This window comes from Anomaloglossus baeobatrachus, assembly GCF_048569485.1.
Source record: "Anomaloglossus baeobatrachus isolate aAnoBae1 chromosome 1 unlocalized genomic scaffold, aAnoBae1.hap1 SUPER_1_unloc_5, whole genome shotgun sequence".
Taxonomy (NCBI): Eukaryota; Metazoa; Chordata; class Amphibia; order Anura; family Aromobatidae; genus Anomaloglossus; species Anomaloglossus baeobatrachus.
Genome location: NW_027441778.1, coordinates 1,943,504 through 1,964,071, shown reverse-complemented (window position 1 = coordinate 1,964,071; position 20,568 = coordinate 1,943,504). Strand labels below are relative to the sequence as shown.

Below are 20,568 nucleotides of genomic sequence, written 5' to 3'. Positions count from 1 at the left end.
TTTTTACATATTTGCTTTATTTTTTAACTTTTGGGACTCCCTTTTACCAATTTAACATATTTTATTTATGTAGAAAATGTCATAATTTTGTGTACCTTTTGTGGCAACCTTTACTTCACAGAGACATGCCTGGTAAATGTGACCCTAGAGAGATATTTTACATCACAATTAGAGCATTACAACGTTCTGGATATTGCTCATAATACATTTTGCTTAATTCTTAACTTATCCAAAAACTGCTGATATCTGCTCTGACACTCTAACGCCATCACCAGTTTGATATTTTAATGACGACACAAATTAACCTTGGCAGGAAAAGTGATGTTGTAAGTGACCTCATTTAACGACTCAGACAATTCCTGGTTGTGACTCACATCTGAAGGTTTTTTACGAAGCTTGAGTGAAAGGAAAAAAGAATCAGGAAATGTCAGCAGACGTAAGGAGTAAAAAGGGGAGAATGACAAAAAGGGGGCAGCGGAGGAATAGCAAAGAATATCTTCTCCAGCACTGTAGGGCTTGGTAATTTTGGCAACCCATGTGGGCGGAGAAATGAATGGGGCTACAGGCATATTTAGCTTGTCAGTTCTCAGTTGCTCAGACTTGCAAAAGGGTTTTCCTTAACCTGCAAGCTGTCTGTTTCCTCAATACATGCTTCGCTTATTTCTGTAGCTCATGTAGAAAAATCTGTATAATAATAAAAGCATATAGACGAGCAACTTTCTAACAGCAGTGCTTACCAGCGGGAAAAAAAAATTCTTCTGGAATTTACAAGATTCGAGGAGGAATTTTTTTAAGTGCTCAAGTGGATTTAAAAAAGTCTTGAAATATGATCACCTTAGTGCTTCTATGGATATGCATATTAATTGTGAACTCCTTGACTCGTAAGTAATATTTTTTTTATATTTCTTTTCATTATTGCTAACACAGGTTTATGGATAATTTGAAAGCAGTGATGTAGCTTTATACTAAAGTAATTCAGAAATTATTTAATCATATATGTGTTGATTTTTGTGAATTTTTGCTTGACTAGAAGCGAATCAGTGAATAATAAGATGTATCATAGGTGAAATGTTTTATTCTAATTTCCTAATAAATATTTTGCATATTGAGATAAGCATGCATATTCTTATGCCTAAAAAAATTGCTAAATTTGCCTAATATATTTATTTATACATATATCAAAATATGCATATATTCACATATTTAATATAGAAATTGAAATGTAATATAGTTAGATATGAAAAAATTAATATATATATATATATATATATATATATACTGCAAATGTATATATACACATACGCACTTGTGTTCATATATATGTGATTATGTGATTGAATATATACGTATTATATGTATATTCATATACAAAAACAAAAATGCTTTTGTGTGTGTATATATATATATATATATATATATATATATATATACACACGTGTATGCATACATTTTAAATTTTTGTATTTCATCAGAAAGGCAAAATAGTGTTTTGCTCAGCATAGTAGTAGAAATGAATAAGGTTAATAAACTGACATTCCCCTATCATAAAAAAAGAGATAGAGATGAAAGCACCGGATACAAGAATGTAAATTTAAACAGTAGTGGTACAGCTTTCAGCTGGAAAGTAAAGCCTATAACATATGAGGAGACTACAGTTGTGGAACAGACCTTGTTAAATTGAAAAGGTACGTACACATAAATTGTTCTGCCTGAGGATTGGCAGTGTTTCCGTTGTGCCTTTAAAACGCTTGCTGGAATTATTGTTTTAGAGGATAGTGAAAATATACAAAGCTAAGAAACACAAGATCATGTGCGCAAACTCACCCTAGTGCAGTGATCTGTATACAATAATGCTTCTCCAAATGACATCTATATGCACTGAGGATGCAAAGTCTGAAGTAAAAGCAGGAAGAATAAATTGGAGGTCTGTGAATTCCTGATTTGACTTGCTTGAAGAAAGGCAGAAAATGTAATCTTTCCAGAGGTTCTCAAGTGGTCAAGCTTTGCATATGTTGCTTGCAGGAATATATTAATTGAGAATCATTTAGGTAATGGTACTAGGCAGCTGAACACAGATGATAGGATGCTAGCTTAGCTGCTCGTGAACCTGGTACCTATTTTCTCTAATTCTAAATACCCTTAATCACCAGTTTTCTGGTCTCTAAGATATTAGTATTGATCAGTGTTTCTTAAAATCAACCTGTATTTGAACTTTTCTATGCTAAATGTAGCACTGCATGCTCATCAGAGCCTATGTTTTAATAGAGTTACTGACACTTATGTTTTAATATATGCTAATGTTTATCGCCAAGAGTAATGTTTTTGCGGCACACGGGTTATGTAATGTGATCTGATATATATAGGTTCAATAGTACTCCAGACAAATTGCTCCAATTAAAAATCTTTTTTAAAAAAAGGTACAAAAAAATAAGAATATGTATGTATGTCATTATATTCATGTGACATATGCCAATACTGGACTATATTTATCAGCACATTCTGCAGGGAAGTAGCAATTGGTGAGCATCCTGCAGCAGTGTACACATCTGCCTAGTTTCCCTTTAAGAAATAATAATGACTGTAAGGGTTATCATATTGTTGCCATTAACACGTCAGACCTAGTCTCGGTCTTTGCAAAAATATGTAAGATATTTACAAGAAAAGGCCTAGCATTAGCTTCTTAGCATATTACCAATGATAGGATTGATGCACTGTTACCTGGGACTGAATCTTTAGCTTGGTTATTCAAATCTACTGTCACCTGGTATGAGTGCAGATACCACTTTGTTTTATATATATATATATTATAACATTTGCTACATATACAGGCCACACTTTTCATTGACAATTCAGTTTTTCTGTTTGTGATAGCATGGCTTCTCTTTAAGAAGAACATTATTTACTGAAAACCAATCCATAGATTGCTGTCAGACGTGTTGTTCTGTACACTATTTTATATTGGTGGCATAGTTTGTGTGTTCACATGTATAAAACCGCATTTGGTTTCTCTCTTGTAAAAGTCCCAGCTATATCCATTCAGCCTGAAAATGGTGCTTGCCATTCCCCAACACCTGAGAGGCGGTATAGAAATCTATAATGTTGAAGAGGGATAGGGAATCTTCTTTTAGATCTATGCACCTTCTACATAAATATTTGCAGGAAACACAAATATGTTCTTAGAAACAGTTTAAAAGCATGTGAGCTAAATATTACATATCCACTTCCATGTAGAAGTAATATACCTGCTACCTAGCAGTCTACAGTCGCATGTTCCTGCCTTATTATGTTGTTGTAGTCAGTCGTATGTTGATGGTCCTGCCGGTTATTAATTTATTTTATTCCAATGAATGGGGGAAACAAGCAAGGGTGAAATGGGAATTTCTCCATTTAACCCTAATCATTTTATTTTAATTGCTACAAGTATCTTTAAGCAATGTGTTATTGGCCTGGAGACAAGTCCGCCAGCGAGTCAGGAAGCCCTGAGTGCATTAACATTATAGAATAAAGGAAATGTAATAATGCAAGCACTACCCTTATGCTTTACATTTCAGCCACTGATTCTGCATGATCATGCACAGTTTCTTGGCCGACATCTCAGTGTTAACGAATGTGGAATAAAGCTTTAATTTCATTTTCAGCTCAAGTTCTCTATTGCCTGTAAGGACTAACTGCTGGAATAAGGTTCCTGTCTGCTTTAACAAGTGGCCTGTTCCTTGCTTTTCAGTGACCAAATTGTAATAAAAATCAGTTCAACAAAGCAGACCTGAGGTCACATGGAATTGTACGTGTTAAAAACATCTTGTGCTTGTTAAAACCATCTCCTCGTTCCTAAATTACCTTGTTTCATCATTAGGAAAGCAGCACTGGGGTTCTCAGTATCAGAAATCCTGAACAGAAGTAGAATGCTTTTTCCAAATTAAAGATGTTTTTTTTCTTGTGGTCCAAAGTGGCACCAGATGGGATTTGGAATCGTATGTTATTTATTATAGTCTATTGGTTGCTAGATGAGGCAAATAAAAAAAAGCCCTGCAGATATATGGTTTCCATTGATTACAGGTAAAATTGTCATCCACAGACCAGGAAGTTTTCTAAATGAATTCCTAAGTAAACATTCCACGCTATCGGACTATGACTCCATGGTAAAATGGAAGTGCATGAACAAATTATGTGCATGCATATGTTTCTATTCCCGAAAACTATCTACAGTTTACATTTTATTTAGTAAATGTAATGCTGTTATGACCTTTTGTTTCAACTCTCTGCCCCAAACATATAGTGCAATTCTTGTGAGAAAAAATAATCCAGAACTGTACAATTCTCCCTCCTCTCTTATCAAGTAACACTTCCCAAAGAAAAATTAAATGGCTGAAACTGTTATTTATGGTTTTAAAGTAATAGTAATGATTAGACGAAGAGCATTAATAAAGCATACCTTGTTCATTGTAACATAAGCTGATCAGTAAAATGTCTAGTGTTCAGACCCATTGTTATTGGCTCCCAAACCAAATATTAGGCAAACGTGCTATAATTACACTAATTTCATCCACATATTGAATTTACAAAATAGATTTTAATGATACAGTTTGTTAATAACACACTATTAGTTTTTACATTTCTGTATGTAATGTGAAGGTAACTACAACCTTTGCTTCTTTCATTTTTTTACTATAATCTAAATTATTTTGTCATTCACCAATACACGTAGCAGTCATTCTTTCTTTTTAGTTTTTGCTTATGCAAAACTTTATCTAATGAATAAAATGGAATGTATGTAATATTTCAAAACATTATTAGACATTTTTAATACAGCCAACACAAAGGTGAATAGTAGATTGTGACTAGACCAATGCATTGGTATTTTTAAAATAGTAAAATGATCTGTGAAATCCATTTCTTTTATATAAGGAAATATGTAGCCACTGTACCTCTAAACTCTCAAAGAGCTAGAGAACCCTTACTGTACACTCTGGATATTCCAGTAACTACCAATATAATGAGCCCAGTAGGGATAAGGGGATTACATGGGCACATAGTTAATGAGCAAACTCTCCAGACAGTGATAACTGATACTATTTTGTGGAATACACAAGATATTTACAAACTTTACAACTTAGTTCAACATCGTCTGGCTGATTTACATAGTAGCAAGTCAATACGTTTTTCGTAATTATTTGACTATCATATTTGTAAGTCTGTTAACAGTACGGGAATCACTATAAATTACAGAAGTATTAGATAGGTATAAACTTTCTTCAGTGACAAGAACAATGGTAAAATATGATAAACTCACATTTGGTTCAGCTTTTTAATACAAGTACATGATAGTCATAGGTTTTCTACATAAGGCCAATTTGACACAGTCATAAAATGCGGCATTTTAACATTTGTATCATGGGTGTGACCCGAGCCACCCTGCTTGATTTCCCATGCATTGATCTCTATGGTGATCTAAGTGTAGTTTAGAAGAACCTTAATAGTGTGGGTGTAATACAAAGCTTACAATGTGAGCTGTCCCAAAATGAGATCACCATTACTCAAATGAATTGCTCACAATGTGCACTATTATGAGTCCGACCAAGTACCCTATAACTAAGTGCTTGCAGACTATCCCTAAATTTATATATGTCTGATTTGGGTAATAGTTACTATTATAAGTAGGGTCAGATATAGAATCTTTATCAAAACAATCCCTACAACAAGATTTTCTTGTGGGCCATTCTTAAACTTCGCTCCAGTTATGAAGAAATTTCAGAACTATCATCAACACAGCATTTTCTGGCCCCTTTAAGATTTATACAAAGATAGTTGTTTCTAAAGGCCTCATGACATCTATCTGGTAGTAAGAAAGCCATATCAAAATTTCTAGAAAACAATGTTATTTTTACAAATAAATCTCAAACATATGAGAACATGAGGCATTAATTCAGCCTTTGTTTGGGAAGCAATACAGACCCTTTAGTTTTACACAACTGTATTATGATGGCATTCTAATGTTTGTGGCACAATCACCTACCACCCTGTGTATCTACTCAACCACTATTAGATCACATTAAGACATTGAATATATTTGTAGTTAGTCATTAGTTATCTTAATATACAACTTTATGTGAAACATAATTCTATCTATAGCATTGTGTCTTTTTGACCAAATAAGACATAAACTATTATTATCTGACATAGTCAAGGGAATATTAAGAGACTACATATTTCCCTATGTTCAAGTGCCGAACTGATTCAATACACTATTTGCTAAATTACATATTAATCAGAACCAGCTATAGACATGGCATGTCCTGAACTGTGCTTGTAAAATACAAGACGATCTGCAATAGAAACTCAAATGGGCATACATGGAATATTCATTTAAGGCCAGATCAAGAAACTAGAAGATAAGAAACCTTAAATTAAAAAAAGAATACTTTATGTTGGAACCAATTAATATCTGGAAAGTCTTAGTTGACATAGATTCAAGCTACAGATTGAGCTAACTCACTAAAGTCAGTAGTACTGGAAGAGTATGCTGTCAGCTATACTCATCTGTCCTATGATTATTAGATAATATGGTCATATTTCATTACCAGATTTTTTCATTTATTTATTAGCAATGGTTCTGCTACAAAAGATGGTCCAGTGCTGAAAACAGCTCCCTGCACCAGTTATTTGTCTAGGGAAACTTTAGGGAACATTGTTTCTCATTTGCACTTTGCACAAGACAAAACTGCTTTGGCACAAAGTTCGTAATTACTACTTCATGGAGGTTTTACCTACTCTAGTTACAAAAATGTTTGGCATAAGAAAAAGAGATTTCATTTTTTACATCCCTCTGGCAACAGCTGATGCTATATATAAAAATCAGATAGGGAATTTTCAATCAAAGACAATGGGTCACATGCTAAAAAATATTTTGTTTTCATCAAGAAAAAAACAGCCAAATCAATTTTAATTTCTAACATTTTGTAGGATTGCTAAAGCTTGAATGTGTCAGTAATACTGACACTTAGAAAAGATGAAGATCTCAGACATCAAAACCCCAGCTAATGATATTTAATCTCTGCTCAAGCTAAAGTAGAAATGTAATAGAGTAGAAGGAAGAAAAATGTCTATAATCACTTTATAGCCAACAAGGAAAAAGATCTGCAGGCTTACAGAAGAGGACCACTCAGTGGAGAAGAATGAAGCATATAAGGATCTTGATTGGGATGGGTTTCAGTAAACATTCAAACATTAGATCATCATGCACAATACCAAATATTGCCAGAAATTAAATAAAGCACAATGGCATTGCATGAGCAAGGAAGGGGTACTATAGTTCTATAGTACTATAGTTCTTAAGACAATTAATATCCCACAACAAACTGGTTCTAATTTCTGGAGATCTCTCATTGCCTAAATGTGAATGCCAACAATGGTTGGCAAAAAAATAGATAAATATATTGGGTTATTTTTAGTCAATTTGAAATATCTTTAGTTCCAGTCAAGGGAAATCTTAATGTTACAGCAATATTATACATTATAGTTTATAACTTGCCTAGTTTGTTGCAGTAGCTTGTGCACAATGACCTGACTCCTAGGCACAAACCAAGGTCCATTAAACAATTAATGAATGTCATAGTACAAGACATGTTTGCCAAACACCTTGACTAAAATGGGATGCTGTTGGCAAATCTGGATTTACGGACACATATAAATTAGAAGAAACTCCAGCTTACCATATAGCTCTGTGCAGCAGGACTAGGCGTGCTTGTGATCCTTCAGGAGGCCAGGCTGTAGTCAGTCATAGTTAGAGAAAGGATTGGATCCAGCATCAAATTCCATAGTTAAAAAATTCCACTTTATTGAAAAATAAGTATAAAAATGTACAAAAGACGTATATATTAGCAGAGGGATCGGGCAGAGTGCATGAAACACCTTACGCGTTTCGGACGTTGAATTTAAAAGTAGTCCTTAGTCATAGCACTAAGGACAACTTTTAAATTCACCGTCCAAAATGCTAATATATACGTCTTTTGTATATTTTGTATACTTATTTTTCAATAAAGTGGAATTTTTTAACCATGTAATTTGATGCTGGATACAACCCTTTCTCTAACTAGGACTTATATAAATTGCCATAAGATTTAAAACTAGTTATAGGTAAATTATATATGGATGTTATGTCCATATGCATGGCAATAGAAAAAGTTTTAAGTCCTAAGCCCCCAAAATGTTCTCATTATAACCATGGATAGTAATATTAATCCACAGTCTTCTCATGTTCTTGTGTCAAGAACATGAGAATAGGAGCAATTTTGCTCATTATAAAGTATTTGAGTATTTATTTAATATTTTCTAACATTGAATAGGGGTTAATGGATGCCCATGGGCCACCCAAATCTCATGGGAAACCTAAACTGCTTTTTGACTAGAGCAGAGGACTTCCATTAATATCTTTTCTATGCCTTCATCTATACTAAATCAAAGTCAAAAGTAAAAACTGTAGCAGGAGACATAGGTGAGACATATATAAAAATTGATATATTCTAGTTAAATTGGGATCACCAATAGACTCATGTAAGGCTCCGCATCTCAGCTGGTTAGCGCACTGAATTGATGATTTCAGTGAGCAATGTTTGAATTACTTCAACCCTTAGGGATATATTATATGTATCTATGGGCAATCATACTTTGTGTTTTGTTACATGGAGAGTGCATTTGGATATATCTCATGCAAAGCTAAAAACCAACCATCTTCATAATATCAGTACATGAGCTGCAGAGCTGGTTCTGGACACATTGCAATTTATAACAGCTCAACATTTTTGTCAGCACAGTAGTAGAAATCATGAAAAAGTTCCACATAGCAAACTCGGCTCAAAACTTCCTATAAAGTTCAAAACTTACCATTTATTAATGCACCTCAAAAGCCATTCATCCTTTATCTCCAGTTTTCTCTTATTATCTCAACTTCTACAGACTTGTTTTTTTCATGCAATATTTTTGTCTAGACTATAATTCTCATCTATAGTGGTCTATCATCTATAGTCAGCAGTGTAGCTTGCTAAATGTCTGTGATCCACTGTCTTTCACAGGATTTGAGAGGAATTCAGACTGGGCCATTGAGCCTCCTCCATGGTTCTAAGGTCCAATGTTACTTACACATGTCAAAAAGAACTGCAATTTTTCAATCCGTACTTAAAGCTGTACATTGTTAGTGTTTTATGCTCTATATAAAAATCATTATATGAAGCGTTTTCTTTTCTATTGTTCTGCTTTCCATAAACACATGTATAAAGCCCATCTGAGAAGCTTGTAAATGCATATTTCTGAATTTCAATGTGTGCTAAATATGTTCTTTACTATTTCTGATGCATCTGCCATCATTCCAATGATCCTTCTACCCCCTGCAACTCTTTATTCCAGCTCCTTCTATTCTCCTTGTAGGTGTGATGGCTATACTATATCATATTAATGACAGATGTGTGGGATATGTGATCCTATACTACTATAAAGTACAGAAATCACATAACCATCAAACGAGAAGCCTGTGTTTTCTTGTTTCCTGGCACTTAAGAATAAATTAGTTGATCATTAGCTGTTCCATTCAATATACTGTAATCTCATAAACAGATCCGCATGGTGAAGCAATCTGTTCTTGCTCATTAAATAAAATAACATTACTCTATCCTCCTGTCTTATTAGGCAATAAGTTTGTTTTGCTTTAGCAATGTCCCATACAAAGTAGTCTTGTTTAACACGTCAGTGGCATTTAGACATGTTTCTGTTCTAAACGCCGTCAAAGAGGTTAGGGAGGAGGTAGAGAAGGATACATATAATGATGAGGTACATACATACTATTCAAACCTGCATTAAATTACATTGGCTCTATTGATGGGCCTCAAAAACCCTCATGGGTCACCTAGCGTTTCCTAAGGCTTTGGTATGAAACAAAGAAGCAGTCCCTACAGGTGGACATGAAAGGCCAGAGTAAACAATACACTGTAAATTATTCATATATTGCTAAAATAATCTGAGATTCTTATATTCTCAGCTGTATATAGACATATAAGGTAAATATTTCTAATTGATTGTTTAAATTTGTTAGATGGAACGTGTTTATTTTAAAATGAGGGCACATAAGACTGGGCACTTTATCCGCCTCAGACACATTTTACTTGTTAGAAATCACTTCAGGTAACTAACCCTCAGAGCTACAGACATGGATGTTACAATGCAAACTATGTCTGGAGTCACATTAGCGTATGGCATCCGATACAAGAGCAATGGATGCGATATGCTAATGACCCCCCGTTCAGGCTCTGCTGTGAGCGTGAGCCGAGTGTCATGCGACTGTGACCTGATCTTGCAATCGTGTCACAGCTGTGGAGGAGAGAGTGGGTGCTGCGGAGGAAAGGGAGGGGTTAATCTCACCATCTCCTCCATTGTCAGCTTGTACTTATATCGCACTGCACTGGGATAACATCCGAGTGCAGTCCAATGTTTCACTCGCACCCATACACTTGAATGGGTGCGAGTGATACGGCTCTCGCAGACAATCACAGCATGTTGCGATTTTTTCCTCAGTCCGTTTAGGGCTCAGAAAAAAAACACGCAGATCTGAGCTGCAGCATTATCTAACACGGGGCCAAGTGCAATGCGAGATTTTCTCACATTGCACTTGTGCGAGTCATACGCAAGTGGGACTCTACCCTAACAATGGCACCTGTTTCAATTAGGACATTTTAATAATTAACACATCTAATATGTTGGATTTTTTTTAAACAAACTTCTTCCTTTGGTGTAATACTAAATAGAGTGCTACATATGGTACAGTGTCAAGAGAGAACATAAAAGACATAGAACCTGAATAGTCATTTCTAAATTCTTAACTTAGTGCTTGTTAAGAAACCATCAATTAATGTATTAGCAATACTTTATAAGTGCCACTGTATATATACTAATATATATATATATATATATATATATATATATATATATATATAGGGTTCTGGTATAACTAAACCTATAAACCTAAATAATACATTTTAAAGACATCATATTCAGCTAAAAGAACACAAATAATCTTTTAAAACTCTGCTACACAAAATACATTACAATGTAAATTTTCTCCTTTTTTATACAAATTTTCATTTTCATAAGCCTATAAAGTACCATAAAACATTGAGCATAATATCTTTTAGTCTGCTGAGTTAGCCTGTAATGAAAAAAATAACAAGAGTTAAAAGTATACAAACTTGCCAGTGATTTATTTCATTGAAGTATTTAGCATTTCCAACTACATACATAATTTACCACCTAAGGAATAATCTTTCACTATTTATTAACAGTTAATATTTTTGAGACAGACAGTAAAATATCTCTATTTTTCCAATTTTGTGTGTGCTGTCATCCCTTTGATGTTAGATGGATAAATAAATGTCCAAGGTGTTACCTCTACCCCTGTGTGATCCGATATGTGATGCTTAGTGAGAAGTCACAATGATTAAATGCTGCAGGCAGCATGTTAATAAAAAGGAAGAGATTTATAAAAAATGTCAGCCCTAAAGCTACAGGAAAATAATAGGTACATAAGAAGCTCGCTTGTGATCCAGTCTTTTATCTCTGCTGAGCAATATTTTACTCACTTGAGACCTTATTCAAGCAGTGAAAAAAAACAAGTAGATCTTGTGTTGATTTGTGACTATTTGTAACACTTGCAGGCAGATTTCAACAAGATTCCAGATGCACAACACACGTTTGATCCCTTTGATAGAGTACTTACCTGTTCTTGTTTGTTTTGCAATGATTTCTCTATTAGCTGTAAAATATGGGCCTGGTGCAGCTTTCTAAATATCTTGAACTTTATTTTTTTTATTATTTCTATTATTATTATTATTATTATTATTATTATTATTATTATAGTCAATAAATTCACATTTTGCTATTTCATAAAATTAATTACTTCCTACCTTTAGAGATATTAAAATAAAAATTCACATGACCATCTAAATATTTGTTGCAAAAAACTCTAATTTCATAGCCATACATTCTAATGCATGTTGTCCCTTAACAAAAATATCACATATGGCATTCATACAAAGGAAGAAGGGCTGCAGATTCTGAACATGTGCGCAGTGTTTTTTCAGGATTTTTTTAATGTGTAAAAAAACACTGTGCTTTACAGTACCTGCACAATGCATAAGATTTGCAAAACCTGATGCACTTGTGGCTTACTTTTTCCTTGTTGATTTTAATCATCAATGCTATTAATTTCAAAGCTGTAGCATCTCATTTCTTTCAAAGTTTTTGTAGCATTTTTTTCCTATTCAAATGATCGCATAAAAAAATATTAAAAACACAATAAAAATGCAAAATATAGAAAAAATGCATTAAAACTGCACATATTGAAAGCCGTATGTATTACAACAATGAGTTTTTATTTACAAAAAATCAGCTAAAATACTGAACATGTGCATATACCATAACTGTTAGAACACAACGAATACCGATTTTAATAGCTGAAAATGTCCTTAAATTGGCTAAAGAAAAAATCTTAAACCACCTGTATATTGAATGAGTGCTAAACAAATTTGTGTAAAACGTATATAATCCAAATAAGAAGCAAACCATGTAGAATTGATTGGCTGCACATTCTAAAATGCTAAAATGTAATAGTATGAATCTTTATTGAAAAATTTGAAAAAAGCTGTTGATACATAGATCGAACACTGAGATATTGAATTAATATCTACTCTGTCTCAAATAACTAACGTCTTTACACTTTTAATGGCAAATTGTCCTGGTAATACCAAATACATGAACATGTTAACTATCCACCTCATTGGCCTGTAGTGATACTGCTACAGTTTCCATTCCTAGGTTCCCATGATGGGAATTTGATTTCTCTACGACCTATATCGGAGCATTACAGTTCCAGCATCTGTCTTCTGCACTAAATTAGGTTGTTTTTTTTTGTAGATTTTCCCTATAGACTTAAATGAGCTGACGAAATCCATAGGTAAAAACGCACATGCGTTTTATTGTTTTTCAACAGTAGAAATGCTACAATTGCATGAAATTCACCACAACTTTATAGTTTTATTAATGCTATGTAAAAGCTATGTAATAGAAAGTTAAAAAAATAGTTTTATTTAAAACATGATATATTAAAAAGAAACAAATCAAATAAATAAACATGAGTAGTAATTTAGTTAACCTGGTGCAGAAATGTTGCAGAAAATCTGCAGCAGCAAAAACACACCAAATACTCATCGTAGCAACTTAGCCTAAGGGGTACTTTGCACACTACGACATCACAGGCCGATTGTAGCGATACTGAGCGCGATAGTCCCCGCCCCGTCGCACATGCGATATCTTGTGATAGCTGCCGTAGCTTCACATGCACTTACCTGCTCTGCGACGTCGCTCTGGCCAGCGACCCGCCTCCTTCCTAAGGGGGCAGGTCGTGCGGCACCACAGCGACGTCACACGTCAGGTGGCCAATAGAAGCGGAGGGGCGGAGATGAGCGGGACATAACATCCCGCCCACCTCCTTCCTTCCTCATTGCAGCCGGGACACAGGTAAGGAGATGTTCCTTGCTCCTGCGGCTTCATACACAGCGATGTGTGCTGCCGCAGGAACGAGGAACAACATCGTACCTGTCGCTGCAGCGACATTATGGAAATGCCCGACACTACATTGATCATACAATTTCGACACATTTGCGCTCGTTAATCGCAGTAAAAACGATTCACATACTCCGATGTCGACAACGATGCCGTATGTGCGTCACTTTCGATTTAACCCCACCGACATCGCAGCTCCGATGTCGTAGTGTGCAAAGTACCCCTAAGGACTCTTTCTTTCAGACTGGAGTTTTACACGAACTTGCTTTTTTTCCCACATGGACCGAGCATGCACTTTTCTATTTGAGTCTCAGATAAGACTTGCCCATTCAAGTCTATGGGCACGTAAAAAAAGACCCTAATATACTAGCTGGAGGATCGGGACTGTGTCAGCTGAACCCCAAGACAGGGACGGATACAGGAGCAGGCAGGACTGAGTCTCAAGTTCAGACAGGGACTACCAGAGTGGCTCAAGGCAGAAAACACAGACGGGGCGGACAGGCAGAGTCTCTAGCAGCAACAGGGCAGTACGAACAGGCAAAGTCACTAGCAAGTCAGATCGCAGGGCCAGGATGAACAGGCAGAGTCTCTTGCGCCAGCAGGGCTGGACGGAGAGGCAAAGTCACTAGCAAGGGAGATGGCAGGGCCAGGACAGACAGGCAGAGTGTCTTGCAGCAGCTGGGCAGGATGAACTGGCAAAGTCACTAGTACCAACAAGGCAGGACTAGTACCAACAAGGCATCAGGTACAGGTGGGACAGGACTGAAACCAGGTGCCAACAGGCAGGATGGTCTGGTAGCTAGGTACAGGCAAGACAGGACTGGGACCAGGTGCCAACAGGCAGGACGGGCTGATAGCCAGTTAGGAGCAGGAAAGGCTAGACCCACCCTGCTGTTCTCTAGGTGAGCTGCCTTGCCTTGTATGCCATACCTGACCCTATCTCACCACTGGTCTGAGAATGCACAAGTGTTCTTTCATATGAGTGTATATATGCATATACGGTTTTCACATATCCACGCCATTCATATACGGCACCCATTCCTACGATTCTCATTCCTTATTCCCCGCACTATGATTTGTACTCAAGAGTCTATACCATTGTCTCTTCATTATCTCCTTGTACTTTAATATATGTCATTTGAATATGCTTCATTATCTATATTGATGGATGTCCTTTTGTTCTGTTTTCTACACCTGTTAATATTGTATCTAGTCTGTCCGACCTGAGGAAGGCCGATAGACCAAAACGTCACCTGGTGGACCCTTGTACAGCCACCTTTTGTTCCACTTTTTGCACTAACAAAGTAAAATAAAAGAGAAGGATTTTTACATCAATTTTCCTGTGTTTTCTTCAGTCACTATGGCCTAAAACACACTTCCGCAAAAAAAACGTACGTGTCTCACGGTCCGTTTTACCGGTCCGTGTTCCGATTTTTAGGGGCGCTTCTCCGGTACGTATGGCATCCATGTGATGGCGTATGTGAGCCGTGTGTGCGTGTGGAATGTCCGTATTGAAATAAAATACGTGTGCTGTTCGTGTGCTGTCCGTTTATAAAGGCCCGCATTCTTACCCAATTAACGTTGCTAATCATTCATCATGAGATCCTGGTGTTTTTGTTTGCCTTCAATTGACCTAATAGATTGGTAACAAGTGTTTCAGATTTTGTGATTAAAAACGGACACGGACGATACGTGCTGAACACGGACATACTCCGTGTGCGGTCCGTGCAGGCACGGACCCATAGACTAAAGCAGGTCCGTGCCTGCGTGCTGCCGGCCAAAAATGGACATGTCGTCTGTGTAGAAAAGCGCACACACATACTTACCACACGGACACATGTTCCGTGTGATTTTACGTGTGTGTGCCATCTACCTTTGAATAACATGGGTCTTCGTGTCTCCGTATCTCCAGTACATGCAAATACATACCGCACACGTACAAAAAAAAACGGATGTGTGTTGCGGGTCTATGGGAAAGCGTTAGTGTGCCGGAGTTACTCTATGTTTCTGCCTACAGGCAGGATGGACTGGGACCAGGTACAGGACAGGACAGATAGAATGACCTGACAACTGACTAGACCGAACTCAACTGACTAGGAACAGATGGTGTTGAACAGGTAACTCCCCTAATGGGGGCTTGCCTTAAATAACCAGTAATTCTCAGCAACAGGTTAAGAGGCACTTCCAAGGAGTGGCGGGCTGGTCCTTTAAGAGAGGGGCAGTGGCGAGCATGCACTGCTTAGAAGCACTCCCAGAGGTCCTGTGATGCACGCACAGACAGGGGAGGCAGGAGGAGGAGAAACCCATGTATAGGAGAAAGGAGAAATGGCGGGCAGCATAGAAGAAGCCGACTGCAGCAGGGAGTGACAGTGTGGTGCCCCTGAGGCTCCAGCCGCCACAGAGTATTGCACCTTATTTTAGGTGCGATATTCGCCTCGGGTAAGGAGGGGGTTAATTACCGGTTTTCCACATTCATACCTTACATAAAGCTTAGGAGCCTTCTCACAGGGAAGCTGGACTAGAGTGGGCAGGGGGATGGCCAACACAAAGCTTGGGACTGTCCTGGTCACTAGGACAACCACCTGGAGTGGAGGGCGGGTTCCACTTGGGGTAGAAATAGCAGCAAACTAACACAATCACTAGTCAATGTACCTATAACACCAGTTCTGGGACACGACACCACCACCACTTTCTTCTCTTCACGGGTCCTGCAGCTTGGAGCGGAGCACTCAGCCCAGGTTTCTCTTGGCTGGAAGAACAACTCTGAAAAGGACTTTCTTCTTTTAAACACCAGTGACGTCTTCCATCCTATCCGAGGTCGACGGGGTACATCACAGTGGGTGACCAGTACTACCCGGGCGAGCAGCACAAAGAATGAGTAAAGACACTTGGAACTGCAGCAACTGACTCTTATTACCGGCGCCACCGCCCCGCGCTTCGGTGCCAAAGGCCATCGCCATCACTACTCCCTTCCTCTTCCTGCCTGGGGCCCTGTCAACCTGGGGGGAGTGATACCATCTTTGGCTGCTACTACCATCCACCTCGGAGGACAGCGACGGCAGTGTCGGCTAATCCCTGGCTGCATACCACAGGTGGCATCACGACATTCATCCTATTACTACCCCCATCATCTTCCCTCCTGATTGGTGTACACCTCGAAGCACGAAGCAGGGCAGGCCACCGCGGCATCCCAGATCATCACACCAGCCCGGTAATGAGTAACTCAGGTATGAGACCCCCCGTGCCTGACAACCCCTGCCACCAGGGTGCTACATTTTGGCCTCAAGAACAGGATAACGTGCCCGGGAAAAACTCGGGTACTGTGCGCCTTATTGGACTGTGTTAACCGTATTGCTTAAAAAAGGACAGTCGCAATTGCTTGGGTAGCGTGGGAAAAGAAGGGGGTGCCTTCGTGGGCGGGACTCTAAAAGAGCGCAAAAAAAAAAAGAGCCCAGAAAGAGTGCAAGGGAGAGCCCCACTGCCGAAAACCCTGACTGACTTTAAACGTAGACAGTACCGGTTGTTTTTTTTTAGTGTATCCCTTGGCCAAAAACCAGCATCTTAACCAGCCAGTGAACTGACTCTGGATAAAGACTCCATTGATGAACTATGGCTCCAGGTCTTGGAACTGAGTATGGCTGCTCTGATCAAAGCGGTGCAACCTAAACAAGGGACTCAGCCACCTGTAACCATTGAACTGGCTTCCAGTGCTGATGACCTCCCCTGGCGGCGATGCTGGAGAGCCCTGCTTCCACAAGTTCCTGATTGTTATGATGCTGATGGGCAGCCGATCTGCCAGCGTTGCAATAAAGTTGGACACTTTGACCGTTGGTGTGCATTGAATGCACAGAGCTAGGGGGTTGGGACCAGTCCTCTGGCACCACCAGCAGTCAAGCAAGAATAACTGTTTTTCTATTTCATGTGCAAATGTTGATATTAATTGCGTGATGATACTGCTGATGGGTAACTGTTGAAAATGTTTGAAACTGTTAACTAATGGTGCCTCCCATAAATGGAAGATTATGTTATTTGCTTAATGCATACAAATATATTGCCGTGTACTAATTCTTTTAGCTGCAGCCCGGTAGTGCTGCCATTTTCTGAGGGAATGTGGTGCTCCTGAGGTTCAAGTCGCTACAGAGTATTGCAAGGGCAACTCTGAAAAAGGACTTTCTTCTTTCAAACACTGGTGACTTCTTACAATTTATCCGAGGTCGACGGGGCACATCTTAGCGGGTGACTGGTACTACCCGGGCAAGCGGCACAAAGAGTGTGTAAAGACACCTGGAACCACAGCAACCAACTCGGTCTCTTATTATGCTGTGCCTTGGTGACAAAGGCCATCACTACTCCCCTCATCTTCCTTCCCGGGGTCCACTCCACCTGTGGGGAGCAATACTATCTCTGGCTGCTACTACCATCCACCCCGGAGAACAGCGAAAGCTAATCCCTGGCCACATACCACAGGTGGCATCATGACATTCATCCTACTACTACCCCTATCATCTTCCCTCCTGATTGGTGTACACCTTGGGGCACAAAGCCGGGCAGGCCATCGCGACATGCCAAATGATCACACCAGACCGCTGACAAGTAACTCAGGTACGAGACCCCCCCATGCTTGACGACATCTGCCCCTTGGATGCTGCAACAGCACATCCGTGCAGGAAGGGAAAGGCAGGGATGCAGTGATACATATGTGAATAAGCCAAAATCCATCAAGGAAAGCATCTTGTGGTCAGATGCACATCATTTTACTATTTCCTGAAAATTGATTGATGACTACAAAGAAAATAACACTGTACCTACAGTCAAATATAGCGGTTCAAAGATATTTTGGGGTTGTTTTGCTGCATTGGGCACTGTGTGACTTGACTGTGTGTAAGGCACCATTACATCTGAAGAGTACCAAAGGATATTAAGTTACAATGTAGTTCCAAGTGTCAGAAAGCTGGGTTTGCATTCTAGGTCATAGGTCTTCCAGCAAGACAATGATCCTAAACAAACTTCAAGAAGCACCCAGAAATGGATGGAACAAAGTATTAGAGACTTCTGAAGTGGCCAGCAGTGAGTCTGGATCTAAATTGCATTGACCACCTGTGGAGAGATCTTAAAATTTCTGTTGCGAGAAGGCACCCTTCAAATATGAGAGACCTGGAGCAGTTTGCAAAAGAAGAGTGGTCCACAATTCGAGTTGAGGGGTGTAAGAAGCTTGGTGATGGATATAGTAAGTGATTGATTGCAGTTATTTATTCCAAAGGGTGTGCCACCAAATAATTAACCTGAAGGTTTCAACAATTTTGTTCAGACCATTTTTGAAGGTTTTTGTGAAATTATATCCAATTTTCCTCTTTTTTTTCTCTTTTTTTTGTTTTTGAGTTGATCCAATACACACAAAGGAAATAAATCTGTTTATAACAAATCATGTGTAATTGCAATGTTTTTCGGGGGAGAAATATTTAATTTTCCTCAACAATTTCAAAGGTGCCAAATGCCAACACTTTTGAGCATGATTATATTTACTCTTGGCTACGCCAGCTCTAAAGTAAGGTTGGCACTGGCTCTCTAGATGTTTGTGTGTTATTGTTGTGCCTTTTTTTTTCCATTTAAAAAGGTGATGTCAAAGTAGTGGACAACCCCTTCAATACATTTCTAAAACCAAGCAATTCCACCTGTGTGCTTCAATCCGTATAACAAAGAACTACTGCTTGTGAATATTGAAGCAGTCACATTGTTTGAAGTATGCTGAAGGATGTATGTGAATCAGAATAGGGAATTATCTGTTATTTGATCCTTTGAAGCTTGATGTCTCTATCATAATTCCACTCTTACATTGAACTTGTTCATATTTTACACTAGCAGAGATCCCTGTGAAGCAGAACTGCGCTGTACACATGGAAGTCTGTCTAGTGTTTATATTGCTCAAATCAACCTTGGGGTCCTTTGTACACAGAAGTTCTTGGTTAGTATCTGGCTTAAATTTGTTCCACTCTACTTGGTACAAATGTAACCCCTTCCGTGCTAAAGCCATGGATGAAGTGGCTCTTGTGCAGGAGTACAGTGAACATCTGATATGCAGCACTTTCTTGCTTTTTCAAAATATTCCATGCAATTAATTTAGTAAATAAGGAGATTATTTTTAATGTTATTTATGAATATAATACTTGCATATTATGCTCTGCCACTACATCTCTGTAGAAAAATACATAACTTTGCCTCTTACTAAAGAAATGTCAGAATTAGATTTTTATGCTTATGATTGGTTATGTTGTGTAATGTATTTGAATAAAAAAACTGAGCAGTCAGCCCTATGAGTGGATGTAATCATGATCTGTACCAAAACTGCCCTCAAAGGCTGTGTCCGCACTTTGCGTCGTCGTAGTTGCAGTTCAAAACGCATCCTCTGGCAGAAATTGCTTTTGCCAAAGTTGCTTTTCACCACAAAATCGCGGTAAATACGTGTGTGTTTTTGCCGCGTTTTTTGCGCTTTTTACATGCTTTTCCATTGCTTAAAGACAGATGCGTTTTGAACGTAAAGACACTGCTAAATAAAGTTTAAACAGTCAAACACTATGAAAAAATGGAAAAAAAATAAAACAAATATAATTAAATAATTCATAATTAGTTATATTTAATAAAATTATAGCGGTTTTATACTATTTATCGCTAAAATTCCAATAAATTAATATTTTTCATTAATTTAATTGTCGGACTATGTGTGTGTAAAGGGACATATCATTCCATTATTTTGATGTCAGAAACGCATGCGTTTATGTAGTCCAAAACGCATGTTTTCTGCAGCCAAAAAGCATGTAAAACGCTGGAATTTTGATGTTACTTGCTTTTTAGAACTTCTCATTGACTTCAATGTTAGCAAACGCAGCCCAAATGGCAAAAACAATTGACATGCTGCTTCTTTGAACGCTGAGTTTTTGCCCAAAATTATGCAAATTAAACACAGCAATT

The 20,568-nt window shown here is 38.0% G+C and overlaps 1 protein-coding gene across 4 annotated transcripts in view; it reads left to right on the top strand.

The window, feature by feature from the left end:
* Positions 1-635: 635 nt before the first annotated feature.
* The window catches only part of CRLF1 (cytokine receptor like factor 1), a 269,795-nt gene continuing 249,862 nt past the window's right edge, over positions 636-20,568 (top strand). For all 4 annotated transcript variants that reach the window (XM_075331305.1, XM_075331304.1, XM_075331306.1 and 1 more), the window contains exon 1: positions 636-881. In XM_075331305.1, the coding sequence (XP_075187420.1) occupies positions 827-881 (55 nt within the window). In that variant the 5' untranslated portion in view covers positions 636-826. The remainder of the gene's footprint in view (positions 882-20,568) is intronic.